The 24,986-nt window shown below is 31.6% G+C and overlaps 2 protein-coding genes across 7 annotated transcripts in view; both read left to right on the top strand.

Annotated features, from left to right (window-relative positions):
- pnt (ETS transcription factor pointed) overlaps positions 1-13,162 on the top strand; it is a 189,377-nt gene extending 176,215 nt beyond the window's left edge. For all 4 annotated transcript variants that reach the window (XM_088192171.1, XM_088192173.1, XM_088192172.1 and 1 more), the window contains 5 exons: positions 8,643-8,957; positions 9,727-9,927; positions 10,007-10,125; positions 11,022-11,179; positions 11,260-13,162. In XM_088192171.1, coding sequence (XP_088048297.1) covers positions 8,643-8,957; positions 9,727-9,927; positions 10,007-10,125; positions 11,022-11,179; positions 11,260-11,323 — 857 coding nt within the window. In that variant the 3' untranslated portion in view covers positions 11,324-13,162. The remainder of the gene's footprint in view (positions 1-8,642; positions 8,958-9,726; positions 9,928-10,006; positions 10,126-11,021; positions 11,180-11,259) is intronic.
- A 3,842-nt stretch (positions 13,163-17,004) lies between these two features.
- LOC148232265 (uncharacterized) overlaps positions 17,005-24,986 on the top strand; it is a 31,058-nt gene continuing 23,076 nt past the window's right edge. For all 3 annotated transcript variants that reach the window (XM_088193012.1, XM_088193011.1, XM_088193010.1), the window contains exons 1-4: positions 17,005-17,304; positions 17,374-17,452; positions 17,510-17,617; positions 17,766-17,962. In XM_088193012.1, coding sequence (XP_088049138.1) covers positions 17,258-17,304; positions 17,374-17,452; positions 17,510-17,617; positions 17,766-17,962 — 431 coding nt within the window. In that variant the 5' untranslated portion in view covers positions 17,005-17,257. The remainder of the gene's footprint in view (positions 17,305-17,373; positions 17,453-17,509; positions 17,618-17,765; positions 17,963-24,986) is intronic.

Below are 24,986 nucleotides of genomic sequence, written 5' to 3'. Positions count from 1 at the left end.
GTTAGTTTGGTTTGAACAGGAAATGGATACTTTATAGATATCAAATTGAGTTTTATAGATCAGTTAAATTATATTATCGCTAGTAGAATTATGTGTAACCGGCGAAAGTGTTTTCAGGTATGATTTCGCTGAAAACGCCATTAAAAATATATCTTTACTGGTGATACATATTCACTGTAACATAAGATATAAAGTACATAACCTTTATTATTGCCCTAATTTATAATTATGAAATATATATCGTTTTATTATTTTTATTTATAGAAGAAAAGTTCGTGTTTGTTATTTTTATGATATAATACGGTATATTATCTAATATTCGTAAATATTTCGAAAACATTGTTGGTAAATTGTTTGTTAAAAAGAAATTCAGCTGATTAATTCCCACATGAAAGCTTAAAATGGTTTGTGTTTGGGAATATTAATGAAAATCGGCTTAGCCTAATATTTTTTTTTTTTTGATAAACTTATTCTAAAATAGCTTTTATAAATATCTCGACTAAGTTCGTCAGTCAACTAGAGTATCGTTGTTCATCTACGGTGGTCGATCTTTCACTGTTTTGAGGTACCCCTGATAGTTATATACAGTAGACCCCCCCAATAACACGGTTGAGGACGTGCTATTTGTGTGCGTGTAGTTGGGGGACTAGAAAATACTCATACATTTTTTTGCAATACGTACTTTTGGCTAGCTCACATATAAAGCAACGGGCACCTTAATAGCACGTCCCCAATTTACCGTGTTATTCGGGGGTCTAATATATTTACATTTATAACTGAAGAAATAATAAATAGAAAGTATTTGTAATTATATAATATTTTTTTTTAATTTTAATTAACGTAAACGATTTCTATAAAAAATAATACCGATTACGTAATAAATTAACATGACAAATAATATTTTATAAAAAAGATATTGAAAGCCTCTGAATTGATAAAAAAAACACAAAAGCAGAATAATTCATAATAAATAAAAGTAAAATAAATTAGCGAAATTCAATAATACGAAAGTGTTAAATTAAATTATAAAAAATAGTCATACAAAAAAGTAGTAAAATAAATCAAAGCAATATAACTTTACGAATCACTTTTTTCCTATAATTTACTATTATATAAATGCAATATAAAATAATAATAGTAAAAAATAACAACAGAAATAATCGTGGAAAAATACGTTAAATTAATTCACTCTCATGTGCTATAATTAACTCACTACTCAAAGGGTTAATTCGGCAACTTCTCTCAAAATGGCAGTTATTAAAAAAAAAAAAAAAAATCTTTTTTAAGACAAGTTTTATATACCGAAATCTATTTAATTCTTGTGGCCTTTGCCGAATCAAATTTTTATTAAATTTTATCCCATCACCATCTGTCGGTCTTTCTAAGCTCATTCATCAATCCTTGGCTTATTTTAAAGTTTTGCTGCTAATATTTGATCTTGAAATGGTCTCAACCCCTTTCATTTTATCAGGGGCTTGCAACCCATATAATAAATATTCCGAGTTCATAATTACCTCATGTATGTCGTTAATGAAAAGCAAAATAAAAACAAAGGATCCAGATCGGATCCCTGTGGTACTCTAGAATGAGCGAAATACTGTCATAGCTCACATAATAACGGCGGTTGCTTCGAAGATCATGAAAAACTTTGTCGAATGCTTTTTGAAAGTCGGTATAGACTACATTGATCTGCATTTTAGAATCAAGGGATTTGGCACCGCCCTCGATTGGCACAAGAGGTTAGTGATCGTAGAATGACACGGACGAAACCCATGTTGACCGTGATTGTGGATATATCTGTAAAGAATTATATCAAACAACCGAAAAAACGGCGACCAGTCCGAAGTTTTCGTGGATCAGAGTAGCTTTCGTATATTTTTACAAATCAGGTAACGATGAAGTTTTAAAAGCAAGAAGATTAACCTGACAACATTTCAATGTAAAATCAGGAATAAAGTTAGGTCCTGTGGAACTACGCGATTTGAGCTTCTCAAAAGTACGGTCTTAAATGTGAATTTCGTTTATGGCTAAAACCGATGACCAGCTAGATCGTGAGGTCAGATTGTCTCCATTGCGATCGGGAGCTGAATATGATTCGTCATAGACGGAATAAAAATACTCCGCGATATCTTTAAAGCCATTGAAAGTTTTTCCATCGCGATGCATCACTGTCAACGCGGATTGTGCGCACCGGAAGGCAAAGGTTAACTACTGCATATTTAAATAACTGGCAATTTACATTCGGGCTTAATTTTGCAAAGTTAACATGTACTTAGAATATTGGACAATTTGGTGTAGAGGCGCAAGAAAATAAAATTCGCGATTCTAGTAGCAGCGTTAAATACAGAATTGCTTTGTGCTAGATAGAATATATCTTACAGAACTAACATTATTTTTAATAACATGCTTTTAAAATAATAACTTAATATAAGAGTGTGATAATTATTCATTTGACTAAATTCACCTGTGTCAGGTGTCGAGCTTTGATTAACATTCAACCAACGCACCACCCATACCATGACCATTCATGCTCATCGCCAACTTCCTAAATGGCTCCGGATGTCGACGTTCTCGTCCGAGACACCATCTTCTCGCCGCACTTTGACACTCTCTTTTATCATCCTCACTTGCCCTTCCTCTTCGTGACACACTTATTCATCCTGTCCTCTTCGCTACTAAGCCTGACTGTGCCTATCTTCTAACTGACACTGGAACATCGAGTCCGTAGACTATTGAATTTAATGTATAATAATACATCTGTAATTAGCGAGCATAAACATCCCTTCTGCGCTTTAATCGGAGTGGTGAAGAAAAACCGCATGTACCTTATTTGTCTTACCTTCTGCCACTTGAGGTTTTAAAGTCTATAAGAATAGCCGCTTCCGAGCTTTAAATGCATAATTTCTTCCTCATAAGACACCTCTCAGTCTATCCATCTACTGCAACGGTAATCCGGATTGCTCTTCCTCTCCCGGGACTCATTTTCCAACGCATTGCGCATGCGCGCGGCATGTGAGGCGGCAGGTGTCGCGAGCACCTGCCACCTTCCATCGACACAAATTTTAAATTCGCGGCTCGGAAACGTTACGATTCTGAGGTCTGTGTGTGTAGGTTTTTTTGACCCCGCACCGCAGACGACCCGTATAAATCTTGCTACGGTCAGTGACTGATTTGTCTTCTCATGCACGACACTTATGTGCATGATAATGAGCTCTGTGAGCTTTGAAGAGCAAATGCTCAAGGATCATTTTATTTTTATCAAATATTAATTCAAGAGCAGTATGCATATTATTTTTTAGACTTTTATTTCAGTCTTGTTACTCACTACTTAGTTGTTGATTGTGTTTACATTGTTGTAACGCATTTTTGTTGCAACAGAAGATTTTCAATAAATTTATAAATTACAATTAGCTTTAGTTTTTTAACCAACTACATTTTTTTTGTTTACGTTTATCTGTTGTTTTAACCATTCAATCTTAATTCTTATCGTAAAAATTTTTTTTTTATATATGTCATTTAATTTATTCTTATCTTGAAATCTTGGTCTTCATATATTTTTCTCTTTAAGATGAGCTAAATTGGTGATTGAATATTGTTTATTAACTTTTGATTTAAGATAGATATTAAAATAACTTGATTAAATGTAACTTTCCGAAAAAGTATAAAATATAGTTTAATTACCGAAAATAAAATCATACTGAAAACAGTCAATTGAAGATCTTCACGCTTGCACCACAAAACAAAAATAATAAATTTCATGAAAAACATAATAAAAATGTATTTATAAATACGCGTTAACCTCCCCTTACAATGCGAAGAAGCCGTGCGCTCCGGTGGTGTACACTCAGTACACATGTAAAAATGTTTAAAATAACGTTATTTAAAATTAGAAAAACATTACTACGAAAGTTGTAACAATTATTGTAATGTATGGTTTAAAACGTATTTTTTGTTACTTTTGATAATAACTTATGTACAGTAGACCCCCCAATGTCACAGTAAATTGGGAACGTGCTATTTGGGTGCGTGTAGTTGGGGACTACAAACTACTCATACATTTTTTTGCAATACGTACATACGAATCAGGTGCGTGTGGTGAGATACGTCCAACTTACAAATAGCACGTCCCCAATTTACCGTGTAATTGGGGGGGGGGGGGTCTGCTGTATTGTAATTATCTGATTCATTATGCAAATTTATTGCAACGGAATACATCAAATATAAAAAAATACTAGACATATTTATTAAATTACAAACTATGTTTAATACATATATAAAAAATATTGATTTTAAGTTTCTTCCATTTTTATATGTACAGCATAGTAAAGGATAGGTTAAGAATAGTAAGACTGGCTATTTAATTTTACTGGGTTATTTCATGCGGAATCACTGTTTCAAATAATCACTTTTGAAATTATAAATTCAGACAGAATTAGTATGTTTCATTCGCAACATTCGCAGCATTTTACAAAGCATGTACAATGCTAAAAAATAGTTTTATTTCAGATAGAAATGTCGTTATTTAAATTATAAAACGCAATATTTTTATACCAGAACGGCGTTCTGGAGATTTCCATTTTAATTTCACTCTAAAGGGCTGTTTATTCCATAAAAGGCGTAGGTTGTGCATTTCATTCTAACGTGCTAGGTATTGCTAGATAGGGATCCAACTTATAATTTAAGATAATTCTGTAATATGTAAGTTTTGTATACTGATATTAAATTACATTGTGATATTATTGCATATTTTCTTTTTTATATCATTATTAAATAAAAATATGTACTTTTTTTGCAATTTTTCCTATTAATCAAACATTACGCAAACTCCAATGACGCAAACCAATCAATATTCATTAAAACCATTTTGTCACAATATAAATTTTGACCTCACACATTCAAACCGCAAAATTAGCATTTTCCTTTGATAATAAATATTAAAAAAAACGTAATGCAATGGGTACATGTACTCAATGCGTTATTAATATTTATACCAAATATATCTTGAGTGTTGACTTTTGCTCATCTCATGACTTGTGTCGATCGGCCGGAAATTGACGTCCAGCTCGTTATGTGAACGCGTTATAAATTGGCTCCAATCAAACAGGTAGCTCTTTATCTCACCAGTCCTCTCTAGAAACTTCAACCGCTTTATTATTATTAAATTATAATTGAAAATATAACTCAAGACGGGTGAGTTGTTTATAAAGTGGAAGGTCTCGTGCGAGCGACATGTGGCGGATTATTTCGATGGGTGTTGGGTTCATAGAGGGTTTCTTTTCCTTCGCCATCTGGTAGACGTATGCTCAATATTTTTTTTTGTTATATACACGAAGCTATAAAAATAATCGCTAGTGTCTCTCTAAGTGTTGTTTATAATATATTATTAAAAAAACCTGCTTCGATAAAATAATTTCGATTAAAAAAAGTTGTTTCCATCGAACTTTCGTAGACTTTTCAAGTAACTTAAGTGTCTCTAATCAATTACAAATTAATAAGCGAAACTATTTATTATCATTTAATAACTGAGAAAGATGCAAGTCCGATTTGGAGCTGTTTCTAATGAAATTGTTTAATGGTTTAATGATGAACTTTATTAACAATGCGTCTGGAACTGTTCGTTATAAAAAATATAATAGTGCCAAAAAGAGAGCTGGCATGAAATTTGTTTCTCAAATGCGTATTTTATAAATATATTTTTAATCACTTTTATTATAAAAGCGTCCTTTCTTGGGTCTGCGGTTGAACAACCAATCACAAGGTAGACATTTGCGTATACGGGAGATCACGCATTGAAGTAATACTTTATAAACATTATCTATCTAATGCAATACATAAATAGAATTAGCTGCCTTATCATAATATTACTTTTATGAGGAAAATGCTTGGTTTTACCGACCAAATTCGCTCAAAGAGTCACTGCGCCAATTATTCGCGATACCTAAAGTGCGATACGTCGTCCCGAATTAGCCAAATTTGCATATCGCGCGTCGCGTAATGACGTTACGCGAACGAAATTGACAAAAGGCTGAGTAAATTGTTTTTCTTGCGAGAAGGGGCGGAGCACGCTGGGCGCGGCTCCGCCCAGTGGGCGGTCCATTTGGACCAATCGCGGCGCGGACCGCCGAGAGCGCGCACTCGGACCTTCGAACCGATTATTTACGTTTGCGCAACTCGAGTTTAGGTTTTTGTCTCGTATATTTACATATTTGCTAGCTAACCTCACCCCGATTGATCAAGAGGCATCTCGATGTGATGCCGAGTTGAAAGTGAGCTTTTTAAAGCTCACTTTCAGATGAATGATGCAGGGACGTCACTTGAGGAGGACAGGTAGGGGTCACCCCTCTCCATTGAACTTGCCCAGAAAAATTGAAATCGAAATATTAAAAAAAGTTAAATAAAACTGAAATGACGTTTCTGATTTTAAACCAGAAATTCTCGGGTTTTTCCTCAAAGAAATATGAAAAAACATTCTTGAATCTATCCCGAAAATGCTTTTTAAAATATGTGAATACTTAAGGAAGAAGCAAAAAATAACGAAAAATCAACAACAGCACTGTTTTTATAGATCGTATTATTAGTAATTTGACAACTGAATTTAATGCAGCAAAATTAATAAATAATACATTCAGTTTCATGTGGTTATTCCTTAAAGAAAATCTATAAAAAAACATTCTTGAATCTATCCCGAAAATATTTTTTAAAATATGTCATTTCAGTAAAATCATATCGAAATATATTTTCACTAGTAGATATATATTTTTATTAGGGAAAATATAAATTATCTAACAAGTGCAAGTAAAATTATATGATTTCAATTTTTCTATATGTTGTATATTTACATACTTATCATTATTTATGTACATCCGATGTATAAATGTTACAGTGAATGCGTATTTTTTGGTAAAGTTATATTTTCACTAGTCAAGTCCAAATATATTTTCATCAAAATATAATTTAACTGATAGGCGCTAATTTGCTGCTCTAAAACGTCTATGAAACTCAATTTGACAGTTGCGAAACGTCCATTTGCTGTTCAAACCAAAACCTAACCTAATGAAAGCTCTGAAACTATTTGTAGTTTTGAAACAAAACTAAATAATAGTTTAAATATGAATGAATTGTAATATCACAATAGTCAATTGAACTACAATACTGTATTTAATTAAAATTATTTTAATAATTATCTTCTGAAAGAGATCGACTTTTAATTTTAATTGTTAATTTTTTTGGCAAAAGTCGAAAATAATAGTTGAATAGTCAACTGTTACAACTAAAAAAGTTGATTTTGAATGTATGAATTGTTCTTCAGTTGTACACTATATAAAAAAATATTTATGTTAAATATGGATGTTTAAGGCCGTACGCTAACGGTCAATTTTAATATGTTGACTAATGATTATTATAACACTGAAATTGAATGATTATTATAATACTGGGATTGGGGCTTGAATTTGGTCAGTAAAATGTATGTTATTTAACCACTGAATGGCCTACTTTTGCTTCTCCCCCTCCTCTGGAAAAAGCTGAAATTACGTCTCTGTTATGATATCAATCAATGATAACAACAGGAATTCATTGTGAAAAGTTCTTCAATGAAAAACCACCAGATTTTTAAGAGAGGAATAGAAAAATAACCTTATCTGTGGTGTGGACAAAGATTAGATAGACAACAGTGTAAATATTGCTGTTAAATTTTCGGTTTACTTGATATTATCTTTCTTCAGCTATTACTCAAAATATATATTTTTTAGACCGTAACCAATTTAATGGCTTAATAGAATAATAACTTTTTCTCTTCAAGCTTTTGAGACAAGAACATCAAAATTTTGACTTTTAGTTTGTCTTAGGGGTTCAGTCGATTCCTGTGTTATTTTTATGATCATACGAGTAGAAAATCATTGCTTGTATAGATAAGTTGTTGCAAAGGCAGTGAAGCTTCTTCGTGTACGGTTTTAAAAGCAGCTATTGACATCAAAAAAATTGCTTTAAGTATATTTCATTGTGTGACTCTGCCAATCCTTCAGGTTCCTCTGGCACATCAACTTGTGTCGGCCAAATTAAATATTGCAAAAAAATAATAGATGTGTTCCATTATACATTTATTTATTTTTTCGCTTTTTTTACCACCATTTTTAAATTGCGATAATTTATGCCGGTTCTTCGATCACTGTTATAGATCAGGAAAAATGTTACAGTCGTCTATTTATCGTTCAAAGGTTCACTGGTAATCCACGCCACGCTTGATTTCAATGAAATACTTATTTGGGTGCAGACGCGTGTGCGTATTTTGTATCTATAGACACGACTATAGGTCAAAGTTACGGCATGTGAGGTACATTCTCACATCATTTTTTTACATGAATTACAAACCGTCAAATGTCCGAAAGATAATTCTTGATCAAATTGCCTGCTATTCTAATTAACTTATAGATTGTTAATTCCATTAGAAAATAAAAAAAATAACAACAATCGATCTTTAGACAATCGACGACATTTTCCTAAAACGTTCAATAGTGTAAGGTCTCATTCTGAACAATGATCGGAAGCTTCGGATTGGTAACATTTTAAGCGAATCTCCAGGCGATCCGCTTCATCTGTGTTTAAAAGGTTCCTTATAACATTATTTTTTTTCTTATTTACAGGCGGCTACACGTCGAGCGGCCAGCAGGGCGGCGGCACCCCACCGCCTGGATTCTTGCAGCCGTACGGCTCGGGGGCCGGGGGCGCACCTGGGCCTGCGCCCCCGCCCTCGGGCGCTTACCTGTCGCCCGAGCAGCACGACTACCCTCCCATAGAGCACCACCATCAGCCCGCTCATCACCATCATAACCCCCATCACCACCAACACCATCAGCCGGCGCCGTATGCCGAAAACTCTCCTGAATTTTATGCGACGTCGCCGCAAGTCCTGGAGCACAAGTACCAGCCGACGCACTATGTCAAACCGTATCCTAGGTGTAAGTATAATATTTTATTTTATTTTAACGAAAATAGCGATATCTGAGCTATATGTTTAAGGATTAAGTCTGCACTGATACACAGTTTAACTGATGCCGATGTCTTCGTCCTTCTGTCACGTCGCCAAACGAATAAATTTTCATACCGCCGATTCGCCTCGATATTGCTAACAGAATCGCCTCATCCTCCACAAAACTTAATATGTAATATTGCTAGTGTTTTTCGCAAGGCATACTCTAATAAATATTGCTTAAATCTAGTATTCAAGTCAAAACACATATAAATTAGGTCATTCTATCCACAGATATTTTTTTTTTATTGCCTCTATTCCTTTTATGCTACTATCAATTCAAAATGCCAGCGTATAATACGTATTGTTCTATTATTGTTACGCACTGGGTGCGTGCTTAGTTTTTTATGTATTTTTTCCCTTTATAAAATTCATATATTCATAACTGACCATCAATCGTACAAAACGCTGAAATTATCAACTGGCTGCTTATTCTTTCCATCGTTGAATATTCATCACACAAGTCACCGATAACCGAGGTCTTTGTATGCAAAATAACCCATCGGTTCTGAATCGTGTATTTAAATAAAAAATAAATCTCCCACGAATTTTTAATTTAAAGGAAGTGTTCCTTCCGTTTCATAATTTATTTATTAGAATAATCAGCTTAGGTTTTATTCCTGTTATCTGCGTGTGAAAGGAAAAATAGAAAATGAGTGTTAAACCATTGCCATGTATTAACTATTATTTTTTTGCAGCACGATATCACCACGACGCATACAGTAACGATGGTGGTTATCCTTCTCCATACGACACTTTCCAAGGAGGTCCCGGCTCCGGTGGGCCAGGATCAGGTCCTGAAGGAAACGTTTGGGGGCCTTCAGCTGATTTGCAGCACAGTGGCTTCATAACGCCTGATAAAATCACAGGATATCCACCTTCTGCGCCCTGTTTCACAGGTACGAATCATTTATATTAATTTAGCTTCTATATAATTGTTTAAAACTCATGTAACGGATCCTCTTATTGTGATTTTAGGTTCAGGTCCCATTCAACTGTGGCAATTCCTTCTGGAACTCCTCACCGATAAGACCTGTCAAGGATTTATTTCTTGGACGGGAGACGGATGGGAGTTTAAGTTGACAGATCCTGATGAGGTATGTTTTAGTAATCTTAAATATATTGAAAGTATCTATTTTAGAAGTAAAGTGTGAGGCTTTATGTTTTCCTCTAAAATCAATATCAGAATATCACATTACCTCACTTTAAAACCAAAAAATAAAATTGTACGATTATAGATCATTAAATGCTCTTCTTTTGTATCAAATTTTGAGTCAGAGAGTGTTTAATTGAAAATCAAAGTCCAAACACCATTGTTTGGAATATTAGAGTTAAAATCATATCTTTGACTCCTAATATTAAAGTGGATTGATCTTACTGCTTTTTTTCTAGCTTTTATATAAGGCTTTATCTGCGTTTTGTGTTCACATGAGAAGCATTTAACTCTCAAGTCAATTCCTGTTACATTGAGCATGTGATTTATTTATTAGATATTATGGCAAAGGCAATGTGAATTAGGTATTGCAGTAGTAAACTATGAAAAGGCATACTTTAGGAATCAATGAGATTCTCGGAATAAGTATATTCTTGCTTTTGAATGTGCTAATTAGGATCGCTAAACAATCAACTGCAGTTCGTTGCACAGTTTTGGTAGATTAAAATTATGGTAGAATAAAACTGTGATGCAGGGAGTTGGATAACCCGTAGCCTATTTTTCATTCATTATCTTGTCAGTAAAAATGAATGTGCTGCAACTGGCATAACATATATTGAATTAAAAATTTGATTTCTTTGATTACTGAAAGCATTGTCTGTTTTTGTAGCCATGTGCTTAAATTGTATTCCAAAAATATTGTCAAAAAAATATCAATAGAACAAACTCTGAGAATTTAAAATTAAAATATGGAGATTTAGCAATATTCATGTCTTGCTCTAATATGAAAAAAAAAGCTTGGAATGAAACTAAAACAATTAATTTTATATATTTTTACAGGTTGCGCGGCGTTGGGGTATACGTAAAAACAAACCTAAGATGAATTATGAAAAGTTGTCACGTGGCTTACGTTATTATTACGATAAAAATATTATCCACAAAACTGCCGGAAAACGATATGTTTATCGTTTCGTATGTGATCTGCAGAATCTTCTTGGGTAATATATCAAATATTTTACTATGTCTTATATTACCTGTAAACTTTGCATCATTATAAGCTTGTATGTTTAATTTGTAGATATTCTCCTGAAGAGCTTCATGCAATGGTAGATCTCAAATTGGAGAAGAAAGATGACGACTGAGGATGCTGCGTCGGTGCGCGAATAAAACAATTATAAATATGAAAATGATGAGTTATTATGTTTAGTATAAAAAAATAATTTTCAATTGAAGTTTGATTCGATTGTATCGAATGTAAAATTGCTGTGTTGGCCGATAGCGAATGCAACACGAAAATTAAAACCGAGTTCTTCCTAATGTATTTTTTCTTAAGATTGTAATTTTATATTCGCATATGCTATGCGATCTATGAAGTTATATTATTATATATCATTCTTCGTTGTGTGCATTTTCAAATATGAACATACGGTGCTGTTAATCCGATTTATTTACTTCTTCGATATACTCAACAGATAAATAGAATAAGTTACGTTTAAGATATACTCCATATTATCATTTTTTTTATTTTATATAATTTATTTCATTACCGTAGGTGCCTTTATTTCAATAATCAATGTTCAGGTTTATGACAGAAAGACGTGATTAATCTTAAATGATTTTATGACAAAATTTTAAGTTTAATGTAAACATCTTTTTTCCATAATTTACTTTTTAAGATATTTTATGTATTACGTTGATGTAATCGCTCTATCTTTGAGCCACGTTCTGGGATTTGCATCTATTCGTATTCAAGTAGTTGTAGTTAATTATGAAATTGTCTTTAACAGTATTAAAAATTAGCACAATTTATTAGTTTGATGCTAAACGATTTAATATACAATTGTCCAATATTTAATTTTTAATAAATAAAGAATGTAGTTTAATTATGTTACAAATTGTTACAAGTGTGATTTTTAACATCGCCGTTTTTTTGATTAGCAAAAGCCAAATTATTAGCACAATTTGTTGTTCGTTTTAAATGTATAAAAGGAAATTATCGAGTTGAGGCCAACACACGTAATGAGTAAAGATATATTCTGTTTATTTTGTAAATATAAAAGAAAATATAGTTATCGAGAAAAGTGACGTTTTAATTTTACACTACTTAAGGCGCGAGTATATGGAAAGAGCGTGAAAGTTGTTCTAAATATATATAAATATGTATTTAAATGCGACGTGAGAAAGGTAGTTTATGCTAGGGATTCATCGAGAATCTTATACGATAAAGTTTTTATTACTAAGGTGCACACTTTTACAGTGGAACGAGTATTTTCTACAATCTAAATGTTTCATTTTATATTAACATATATGAGAAAATGATTGTCCTTACAGTCAGTGCAGTATATTGGTCTATAACAATTTTTACATGAATCAGATTAAAAAATATTGTTGTACAATTGTAAAAATATTATATATATATATATGTATACATATTTACTTATGCATTGTTCGATCGATATATTGATATAATTTAAACTTTGTTAGTAAAATGACCCCCTTCCGCTCACTATCAGTATGAGATAGTAAAATGTATTCAACGGACTCATTACAAGGAACGATTTAAACTGTCTCGTTGTGAAAGTGATTGATCTCGTTTTAGGGGATTCTGTTTTATTATACGAATGCTATATTCTTTTTTTTAGACATTAATGTGATTGATTAATTTTATGTCTAGGTTTAAAAATATAACTATATAGTTTTTATTTGTAATTCCTTTTTTTATTATTGTCGATCACGTACAACATACGTCGTTATATGTAAAGTTGCAATGTGCGAGGCCTTTGTTTCCATTTGTCGATGTATATTTTTTTTCGGTTATGAAAATTGTTAAAATTTTCCTCATTTATATGCATATATGAAAAAAGTATCATAGGCCATTTATTATTGTTTCCTCGATTCATACAAAATTGTATGTATTGATAATATGATGTTAAAGAAATAAAAAATTATATATATACATTTATATATATTTATGAAATTAACTTTTCTTTTATTTATATTATCACTAATTTGTTAAAAAATGTTAATTTATAATTCATTTTTAATGTTTAGTTTTGTTAAGCAACAATCAATAAAATCCTGTAAATCTTGTGAAAGACATTTGAAGTTTCAGGATCATGGGTGGCAATGAATCAAACGCATATTAAAATTTGTCAATATAATTTTTGTATTTATATATATATAAAAACACTAATATAACGCATCACTGGATTATCTAGAGGCACAGACCCTCGACGACGCGCTCATCTTCAGAAGGATGAAATGGCACAGACTCCTTGCTGATCCTTTGATGAGGGCCTTGCTCTGTGAATATAGTGTGAAGATGTAGTCTCAGTAGGTCTTGATGGTGCGTCTTGTCTTAAATGAGACGGAGTCTGATGGAGGATAAGAATTTTCTGAATAACAAAGATCAACTGTCCAAGATGGTTCATAACTGTTGCTATCCCTGGCAACTGGCGAAGGAAAGTGGTTTCTCGGAAGCACTCAGAAACGTGTTTTATTAAAAAAATATTTATCACGCTTTCTTGTTTTTCTCGATAAGCTGTTTGAAAAGTGGTTTTAAAAACGTTGTCTTGGTGAAAACGACGAGCAGTTGGCACAAAAGCATAAATATAAGGGGTGCTATGCATTCATTTTTTATATTACTAACAGAATCCTTAAGATACTTAGCTAATAATCTGATATTACTGAGATGCAGAATCAAAATGTTGTGTATCATAACTTAATAGGATAAATAAGTATGTAAAATAAATATAACCTAACTGACAGCATAGTTATTTAAAGCAACTTAACCTTAAAATACATTGTGTTGCCATTTGGCAACATATTCGATTTTCTACATATAGATGGCGTAAATAACGGAAATAATTCATTTGCCTGATTTAAATTGAAAAAAAGAGGTATGCTACATTAAAATTTCGAATAGAAAATTATAAAAAACGCCATTTCTGTTAATGTTTATAATTTGAAAATATATTCTTTGCCGACGTATGGTGACGGGTGGCAATGAGACACAGATTGAGCCGCTGCAGTAGTATTTTTATTGGGATATATAAAGCTACATGTTAGAATATATAATGTTCGGTGAATGGTGCACGAGGCACGCGCCGTCCGTTGCCTATCCGTCACCAATGTATGTACGTCAGTGTTATCAGAGTGCTGCCAAGTTTTGGCCATAATAAAACTTATACATAAAAAGGGCCTCCACAATTTTAATAACTTTTTAAAATATATATACATATATGGATAATAATTTTACATTTATTTAAAAAGGAATGCATTGAAATTTAATGGTATTTTTTAATGTTAAAACAGCAGATGCTTAAAAAATATTTTTTTGCTCCCTGATATTAGAGCGACTCCATTATAGTCTCGTGGTAACCATTTATTTAACTTTCTGCACCTCGTCGCTCTTCTATGCACGCTTGGGTTATTTACTATTATATTCTTTGTTCTGTGGTTACCAAACAGTTGATTTCGCCGCTGTTTTTCAGCGTTGATCTATTATTTTTTAAATGCGTGAATTTAGTAAATAATTATTATATAATAAACAATAGTAAATAATTATTATATAATAAACAAAAGATAATTTATGACGAAGTGTATGATATTTGAATGTATATGAGCTTATGTTTTAAATGTAATGTGTTGATAATGTGTGGGAGGGGAGAGAGAGAGAGTTTTGCAACTTAATTTTTGCCTAGGGCACTAAATAAGCTAGGGCCGGTATTGCTGGCGTACACACTCGATCTTAAGCAATCGGTTTTAAGTAATATATACACACATATCTAACCGCCTAGAGTTTAGGCCCTGAGTTGATATACAATTATGTATATAAATCTTTGTGACATCTTGTGACCGAAGTGGTGTAGTGCTAAATAAAAAATAACCAGGGCGGTAATTTATTTTTAAGGCCTCTCCCTACTTTTTTTGTTATTTAAAAATAAATGCCCTCATATTGTTAATTCAAATGTTTATGAAAAAATCAAATGCTATTTAATAAATATTCTTAATTGTTGATATTATGGTGTTTTATATTTCATAAAAAACTTCTATACTACATCTTCTTCAACATCTTGGATTTTGCAAACGCGTGTATGTGTTTCAACTACTACTCGAAGTGTTCTTAACCATTTACATAAAGCTTTGGGTTCCACATCGTAATCGAAGGTAAATACACATTAGGTTTTCAATATGTTTAATAAGTAAACTGGATCGAGTATCTGTTGTAATCAAATTCATACAAATATATAGCACAGTTTCTTAACATTTTATTAGTGGGTTTAAATTTGGTGGAATACATCGTCTATTATTGTCTTTTTGTTGTTAGCAATATAATATGTAGTTCTGAAAATATTATTAGTTGATTCGATATTCGCATTTTTTCAATGGGTTGTTGTTAAGCTGTTTTAAAAAAAATCTACATTCAAATGTGCATTAGATTTTATATGATCGATAATATTTGTTCTCAACGATTTTATTTGTGAAGCTTCCGAATTTCTATTTGAACTCCATTCCTTTGAAATATTACGTTTAGTAATAATGATTTTTTTTAAATTTACCACGCGATATATAAACAATTTTTCCATTTTCATTAAATATCCACGGATATTTTACTTATTCTTATTTAAAAAAAATGCAATTTTTTAATTGAATAACATATATGTAACTACCTATATTTAAATAATAAGAGTGTGCGCCCATTTATCTCACTTGACAATACTAGACTGAAATCTGAATCAAAAGGAATTTAGCACTTAATCGACGGGTCATTTTTTGCCGCGTGATTTTCGCGCAACACAGAATTATACATACAAATAAAATTATTTTATCAATGACTTGCTTTTTGCGTGAAAAAATATTTTAAATAATAAATTTCGTTACTGTTTCGCGATTAAATAAAATTTTACGATTTCTACGTATAAATTATACAAAGAAATAATTATATTTCAATACCAGCAAAAATAAATCGTCGAGTGAGTAACTGTCATACTCCGTTTCTAATCGGTTGTAGTCGCCAAATGTCAGAATCAAGAGTTTTTCTTATGCTATGTGTATATTTTTTGCATTCCCGTAATATTCGTCCACTCATGATATTTGATATAAAAAAAATTATATAAAATATTTTATAAAGGTACTTTCCATTGCAATTAAAATGCCTGACTAAAAAAAAGTATATACCAGGGCGACGCTCTGGTCCGCCTTGGCCCCACTACACCACTGGCTCTAATGTGTATGTCTGTTTTACCTAAAATCTCGAGATCAGCTGGATCATTTGGAAATATTTTGATTTTTTCTGAAAAGCTATGACACTAGTATGCATATTCTAGTTGTTCTACATACGATTCAGAAATCAAAGTTAGTTATTTCTAAAGCTCTCGATTTTTAAAATCGAAAATTAGTAATATAAAGGGATATATATCTGGATTTTATTATATTAGTATAAGACATGCTAGCTTCTGTATATGTCTGAGGATGTAAATAGCTTTACTGGACTAGTCTTATTTGATACAAATGAAAACATTCGTTATTACGATCGCGTAACAAAAGGCTAGCTTATGATTTGTCTGTGCTTAATATAACTTTTGTGTGCCTTAAAACCTGATCAGGTGTTAAAAAAATGTTAATTTAAAAATACTGGTCTTATATAATGGATATTTAATCGTTTTTTTTCTGTATAATATTATTACAGAAAATCTACTCTGTGCTTCTGGATATGTCAAGGTGTGCTTCCTGGATTTGCTCACTCTTCCAGATGTTCCCGTTTCGACTGACATATAATTTTAGAACATCTCCCCTTTCGCCTCAGTTCGGTCACTCCTTCATCCATATTCTGAATTCAGTCAACAACTGAACACATCTGAAGACAGTGTTTGTTTGTGTCTCACCAAAGATACAAAGGCTGACAGCACTTTCGCCGGCGACGTTTCAATTTTGGCAGATAAAATAATAACACGCGACTCATCATAAGTGCTATTCTTAGGCATACACGTGTGTTCGAGTGTAATGCCCCAAAATATATTTTAAGCTTTAAGCTGTAGTAAACTTTAGTTATTAAAAAATAATTTATTACTCAAATGGCGAATGTTAAAATAGCATTGCGCATACGTCCTTTCTCTGAAAAGTATTATTGTTATTTATTCAATATATATATTTAACTTGGCACAATATTAAATTCATATTTTAATTTAAGAGAAACACTTGAAGATGAATTATGTCGAAAAGTCGTCGATCTGGAAGATGAGAAGACTGTGGCTATTACAAATTTGAAGGTTTGTATTGATAATTTTTTTTAAATTACATTACATTACAATAAATTATCATTTTAGGTTCCCACTAGTAATGCAGGTGATAGTCGTGAAAGAATTAAACGATTTACTTTTGATTACTGTTTCGATTCTAGTTCATCGTTAGAAAATGTTGCTAATCAAGAAATGGTAAAATATACAATATTATTTTAAGAAATTTATAAATAGATCTTCGATCACAGCTTGTTATTTTTATTAGAAGAAGAATTTGGAATATTTAACAGATATTATTTATTCAGGAGTTCTAATATAATATTATTTCTTTATTCCATTTTAGATTTATGAAAAATTGAGCTCCGTTATCTTGGAATCTTTGGCTAGAGGTCAAAATGCATGTGTGCTCGCTTATGGTCAAAGTTCTTCTGGAAAAACTTATACGATGCAAGGTACTTTGGCAGAACCTGGCTTAGCGCCACGATTGTGTCGTGCACTGATGGACAAATCTGGAAATATTATGTCAGAAGCGAGTGTAAGGTTTGAAACTTTGCTAATTTTATTTCGTAGCATAAGCAAGAGATGGTATAGTAAGATATTTACACAATAACTTGTTATATATTTGGAAATTTAGACCATAACAAATCATGATTAATATGACGCAATTCCCTTTACAAATAAAGATGGAATATTATTGCGCTCTTTTTCAATTAAAAATATAAGCCATTTTATAAACTTAACAATACTTGGTTTAATATGTAAATATCTACTATAGTTTATAATCAAAATTGGTACTGTATTTCTATTACTCATTTCATCCTTATTCAGTAGCTGAAAGAAATGAATAGATTCAATGTAGTTTCTATGGTGGTTTGGCATAATCTGTAGACAGTAGTCCAATTATTTAATGTTGGAGCAAGTTTTATAATTATTACATTTTCACTATATATGCAATTGAAAAATAATCGGATCAAAAGCTAAATTGTTATATTATATTTACTATAAAATTAATTAAAAACGCTGGGGTTATCGTTATGGATAATTACGCAAACAATTATTAAAAAGTTTAAGATTAGTCCAACAATATGGTATAAGTGGCCAATTTTTATGAAATAAAAAAAAAATAGTTCGGAATGGACAAAATAACACAATAAACCGTAATAAATATTTCCTAGCTGCTGAAGAACATAGTTCGTATATCTTCCTCGTCTGTCGGTCGTCGGCAGCTCTCTTTATTTCCATGTTCGTACGAACTCAGCGAGTCCAAGTTGAAGTGCTCAGATTGAAATTCTTGATGATCTTGTCGAGAGCGATTCTCGAGTGAAAATTATTGACTTGGACGCTGTGCATCCGTTTTTATACACATAGCCGGCCTGAGAGAGGTCTAGTGCTCGCCCACTTTTTGCAAAATTACAAATATTCGAGTATATAATTCGATTTAATGATTCCAATCCATTTTATTATTAGACTTGTAATCGTTCGTTGCGTTGTAGTTGAAACAGGCTGCCATTTGATATCTGAACAGTTTTCGAACCTCCATTGACCGATTGTCGATGTATGCTGATTGATTTGTCAGTGATCGTGGGGGACCTTACAATATGCTTATGACATGAAAACGCGGATTTACTGTCTTTATAAAAATACACGGAGTCGATATTGAGGTGGTTGATCGAAAAAGTGTCACATTTTCCACATCTACTTATAGTTCATGGGAAAGTTTGTAACTATTATATAAATACTTCTGAATCTAAAAATAATTATTAAATTATTTAATTGAAAATATTTATTTAATTAAATCTGAAAAATATTTTTTAAAATGAATTATTTTATAATAAAACCACATTTTTATATAATAGTGACTTATAAATTTAGTTTTTAATGTGAAATTTAGTATGCACATTGGATAAGTTTGCGAAATGACGTCGAGGATGTTCAGCTTCATTATGCAGAACTCTTGCCACTTTTATGCTTGCACTACACTCTCTGGAAGTTGTCCGAACCGAAGTTCAACTGAAGTCGGCCGAGGTCGCCGACACACTGCCACAAATTTCATATGCCGTCCGGACGGCGGGTGTGAATGACGTTCGCACGGCGCGGCGGCTGCTGTCATGTACAGCCGGCATATTTGCGCGCGATCGAAACATGTGTCAAATAATCGCAATTTTTAAATTGTCATAATATTAAAATTACGCTACTGATAATTATAAAAGTTTGCGTGGGCACTCACCAATACAATATCAGTGAAAACTTTTCGGTCGTAAATATTCAATTTACGCAAAATCTTTGTCGGCTTTTGCAAAATGCCATAAGGCATAACAATGATACTTCAGAATACGAACACCACATCTGTGACTATCCTGGAATTTGTCGCCATCGATTCTAAATAAGAATTCGTTATGGTGTGACATTTATATAAACCGATCTAGGAAAATACATAAGGATATTCGAAACAATTTTTTAACAAAATCAAGTACCACTAATTATTTTTTAATTATTTAATTTTATATGAAAAAAAATATAATAATGATATCTGTTAGAATAATATACTATCAAAAATATATTTAATCTCTTTTGGTGTCCTAAACTATTCAAAGATGTCAGTAAGAGTCTGTTGAAGTCCCCGATAAGCATGTGATATTATATCTTGACCACGTGACCACGATGCAGCGCTCGACATGCGTGTTAGCCATAGGACGCCTACGCGCATACTGAAATTGAAGCGAGTTACTCGTTCTATCTCAGTTTGCGAAACACCATATCATTATCTCTCTCACTCTCGTCACTTAACACGCGAGAAAGCGAAAGGGGAAGTATCTCACCGCTCGCGCTCGAAAGAGCACCTCCGACTTCGGACTCTTTGACTTCAGTCCCTTTGCCGACAATGTTTGGAAGCGCTTGAAGCTGGCCAAGTCAACTGAACTACCCCCACTTTACCTCCCGTTCTAGGTAACCTCGGACAAATTCCGAGAGATTTTAGAGCGGACAGAACCGAGCTCGATCGAAGTAACCCACTATATTCTCCGTCCTTAGCCAATCTTGGCCAGCTTCCAGAGAGTGTAGTGCAGGCATTAGATTCGCGTTCTGCTCGATACGTTATCTTATAGCGTCCAATATTTTTATTTTATTTTAAGTAGCATTCAATATGGCTCAAATGCCTGGAATTCCAGCGAAGTCTTGTTTTTATTTTCATTGGAAAGGATTTGAAAGCAATTTCTCAGATATTTCTAAAACGAGCGGTTTAATTGTTACGTACTGTAGTAGCATGTAATCATTTTTTATAAATAAAAATTTATAATAGCACAGTTGACCTAGAAATGGCATTCAGAATGACTTATGCAAACTTATGTCACTACTGCTCACCGTTTGGGAGGAGTTCTTGTGACATACAGACATACAGGTATTTTCTGATTTTAGATATAAATGTACATAAACAAGAAAGGGTGCTTATTATTTTTTCATTATAGAAATACTAATTTGAACCAATAGTATATTACTATATATTAATGTACATTACTTATGTAAATATATACATTCACTACAAATTGAAAATTATAATATTTTGGTTATAAAGCTGTTTTTATCTGTTACTTTGTAGTTTTTATGCAAAAAATGATTAATTAATGACGTATCTAAAAACCTGAATATTTTGTTTTTAATAAATATTCCTGGGATATAAATAATCTTTAATTCTTACCACTAGATTTTCTTATTCTTTTACTTTTATTTAGTCGATAAATAATTGCCTGTAAATATTCTAAAATATCAAAGAGAACATTAGCTTATTAACATTATTATATGTTTAGAAAAACATACATAATATTATAAAACCTCAAATATTGACGGATTTTTGAAAAAACTGTATTCAAGATTTTTGTATACAATAATCTCGGGACAGAATCCAGTTTCAAGATAGTATTTTCTTATAAAAGATAAAGGCTTATAAAAAATCTGCAAAATTATGGTTTTTCAACTGCTTCGAGAAAATATTAAAAAATTGTATTTGATTGAATTTTTATTATTGATTATAATATGATATAAATATTTTATGAAATCAAAAGTGCTAAATTTTACATAACGTAACGGGATTATTAACCAGTACCAAAACATCTATTTAAGGTTTTATTGCATATTGTATATTTCTAATTATTTTTAATTAGCGCGTTGATAAATTACAACTCAATAAAAAAGATCTGAACCTTTCTAATAACGATACAATGCCCTTTTACGTAACCATTTTTTTAGAAATCTTGATCAACAAAACATGATGAGCTGGAACGGCTCGCTTCACGAATTTATCGCTTTTACTATTTAGCTCTGAAATTCTAGTTTGTCAGTTAGTGTTGATCTATCACCAGCTTCGATATATTGACTAAACTCAGTTTCCTGTTTCTTGACGTGAATTTTATTGTCGAGAGTCACTTTCAAGGTTCGGGTTGAGCGTGAAACGTGTGTCTTATCGTTATCAGATACGCAAGACGCATAAATAAAAACGGTGTCAGGATGGTACCAAAGTGGGGTAGGAGAGTGGCACAGGTTTGTAATTTAAGCCACGCCTGGATGGCGAAGGGTGGTTTAGGTGGTGGTGTTGTCGTTGGGTGGAGAGTGGGCGGTGGGAATTATGGACTAGGTTTGATATTAGACTTCGCGCCATCGTCGAGCGTAGTTGTACACTCCGGTCGTAGTAGTCTCGGTAGTTGTCACGGTTGGATTTTCTCATTAATTGATAAGTGAAAAAGTGATTCTGCTTCTTGGTCGGTTGAGAGTAATGTGATTGAATTGTTAATTATACGACGAAGACGGTGGACAATATATGTGATTTGTGAATATAGGAAACAAATATTCTGGGTTGTGAAATGTCGGATTAACAGTTTGTATTTTTTTTAAAATTAAATTAATGTTGTATTAAAATTTTACATTTTAGTTTATCAACAATCTTGCACTAACTGGCATTATTTTTTATTAGATCTAAATATTGTGCACAAAGAATTAGGGTAATTTATTTTAATTTTATTTAATTTGCGATTAAGATTATTTAAATAATTACTATTAATGGTTTAATATACACTATTTAACATGGAACATTTATTAAAAGAAAAAAATATTTATTGCCAATTTTCTCACACACTTATTTTATTTGTTTTTCATAAACAGATCAAATTTTCGCATTCCGCACCTAAATATGATTTTAGTCATAAATTTAATTTTTAATCTAAAATTACACCATCTTAAAATAAAATAAAAAACATATTTAAAATCTGTAGTGTTACATAAAAATTAAGTTATCTTATATTTGTGGTAGAAACTCTACTATCTATCTAATTATATTATTATAAAAAATAAAATATTCTTTATGCATACAAAAAAAATGAGAAAAATATTTACTAATTAAAAAAAACTTGTTTATTAGACACATTTAAAACGGTTCGGTGATTATTGCGCACAGTGAAAACTTCAAACAGCAAAAATTTTGATTATAAATGATCAATATACACATTCATATATGTATATATGTTTAATAATACGTCAGTATGTATATTATATAAAAAAATAATGTCTGTTAATATAACATATGTTAATATGATTTTAATACAAAAATATTTATTATACACTTGCATTAAATTTTTACTTAAAAATATAAATCAGTTGGAATTAAAAGCAAAATATATTTGATAAAAAATCACCTATGCTTAGAATTTTCGCTGTGTGGAATTTTCTTTGCGCAACAATCCGATCACTAATTAAAACATAAGATCAATATTTATGTAGCATATTGTGCAATGTTTTCTTTATACTCTAAATTTGAGAAAAATCATGGACATACAGACAAATAAGAAATAATAGATAATAGATCCAATGACTATGTTTGTTTTCCGTAACAATTTAAATATCAGTCTTAATTTAAGTAATGATATAGATAAACATAAAACGCTTTAAAAAAGACAGATAATAAAACAATCGCTATGTATGAATATAAATGTGTATATTTCGGTAGATTTTTTTATTTATTTTAAATCTTTCGTTATAACATGACAGGCGTTAGCCCAATGCGTTACAATGGGGTAAACATAATCATTACCTTCAAGTAAGTGTAAGATATGCGTTGAAATCAGTCTGTTAATTAGTTACATATATTTTATTAATTATAAACTATTACTACAGCTATGACTTTTTTTTAATTATTCATCCTTGAGACTAGGAAAAAACCAAGGAAAGATTAATATGTGATAAATACTTGTTATAATTATATAATAACTAACGGACACTAAAAAATTGAAAAATATTTAGGTTCATATGAGGTTTGAATCTTTATGTGTTACCTATATTATATATATTTTTATTGCCATTGTAACGCCTTGGTCTAACGCCTGTTATGTTAAAGAGGTACATTAACATTAATAGTATTAGTTTAATATTTCATACAATTTCTCTCATATATGAACATAAATTATAATAATAGTAATTTATATTTTTAATGCTTATAATACATATCTAAAAACTCAACACTATATTTTAATAGTTTTATTAAACTTATATAATAAATATATAAATTCAAGAAAGTAAAAACGGAAGCATTTATTTTTATTTGGTTTGCAACACTGCCGCTTATGATATTCATTCAGTGATCTGTTTCATCTGTGCGAAAGAGGAATATGAACTATGAATAGGCAAAATCGTGTCGCGTATTCAAAGAAGCGGAACGCTATCCGTTGTCACTGAGGAACTTATTAAAAAATTTTGTATTCTTTTTTTCGTCGAAAGATTTGCCTTATGGATTATCAAAAAACTTTTGTATGGTAATCTAGATAATCAATATGTATTATTTATGAATATAGTCCATTTTTTGTATTAGTCGAGTATTGCAATTATTTTATTGATTAAGCTAAATTAAATTTATTATACGAGCGCACATTTTTATTCGCTACAGTTTCGACTTGACTGAATAAAAAGTATTATTTATGTCTTCGGGAGATATTTTACGATACATTTTTTTCCGCTTTTTCTTCCACGTCAATGCATATTTGATGGTCGTAACGTGTGTATTAGTGACGTTTCCGTGCATGTGAGCTCTCGCGTGTTACAACGATCACGTTTTTTCGAACCATTGTCACGTTTTCATAAAAAGAATCGTTCTAATTTAACTTTTCAATTCGTGTGAGAAGCACGCCAAGCACAATGGACCCGATACTAGAACACTTGCGGAGAAAATTAATAATGCAAATAATACATCGTACTGAAAAATAAATGTCTTTATGGGCTATGTCCATAAAGAGTTTTCTTATTTATTCATTGTGATGATTATAAATTACCTTCACCAAACTTTTTTACAATAAGTTGTATAATTCGCGATCCTATCTTAATGAATCGTATAATGTCAAAGAAACGTTTATGAATCGAAACTTCTCGGAGTTATAAATTTTGTCGTGTGCTTTGAAGAAATAACTACTTATTAAATCACAGCATCGTGTTACTCAAAAAAGTTACAAACGACACTTTTACGATTTACGTGCCGAATTATGAAATTAATCGCTATATAAAATGCAAAACGAATCGCCCTTGGAGCGAA

Source organism: Plectrocnemia conspersa, unplaced genomic scaffold, assembly GCF_051122295.1.
Source record: "Plectrocnemia conspersa isolate PC_06_02 unplaced genomic scaffold, ASM5112229v1 ptg000009l, whole genome shotgun sequence".
Taxonomy (NCBI): Eukaryota; Metazoa; Arthropoda; class Insecta; order Trichoptera; family Polycentropodidae; genus Plectrocnemia; species Plectrocnemia conspersa.
The sequence above is the reverse complement of the archived record's forward strand: the minus strand, read 5'-3'. Positions and strand labels throughout refer to the sequence as shown.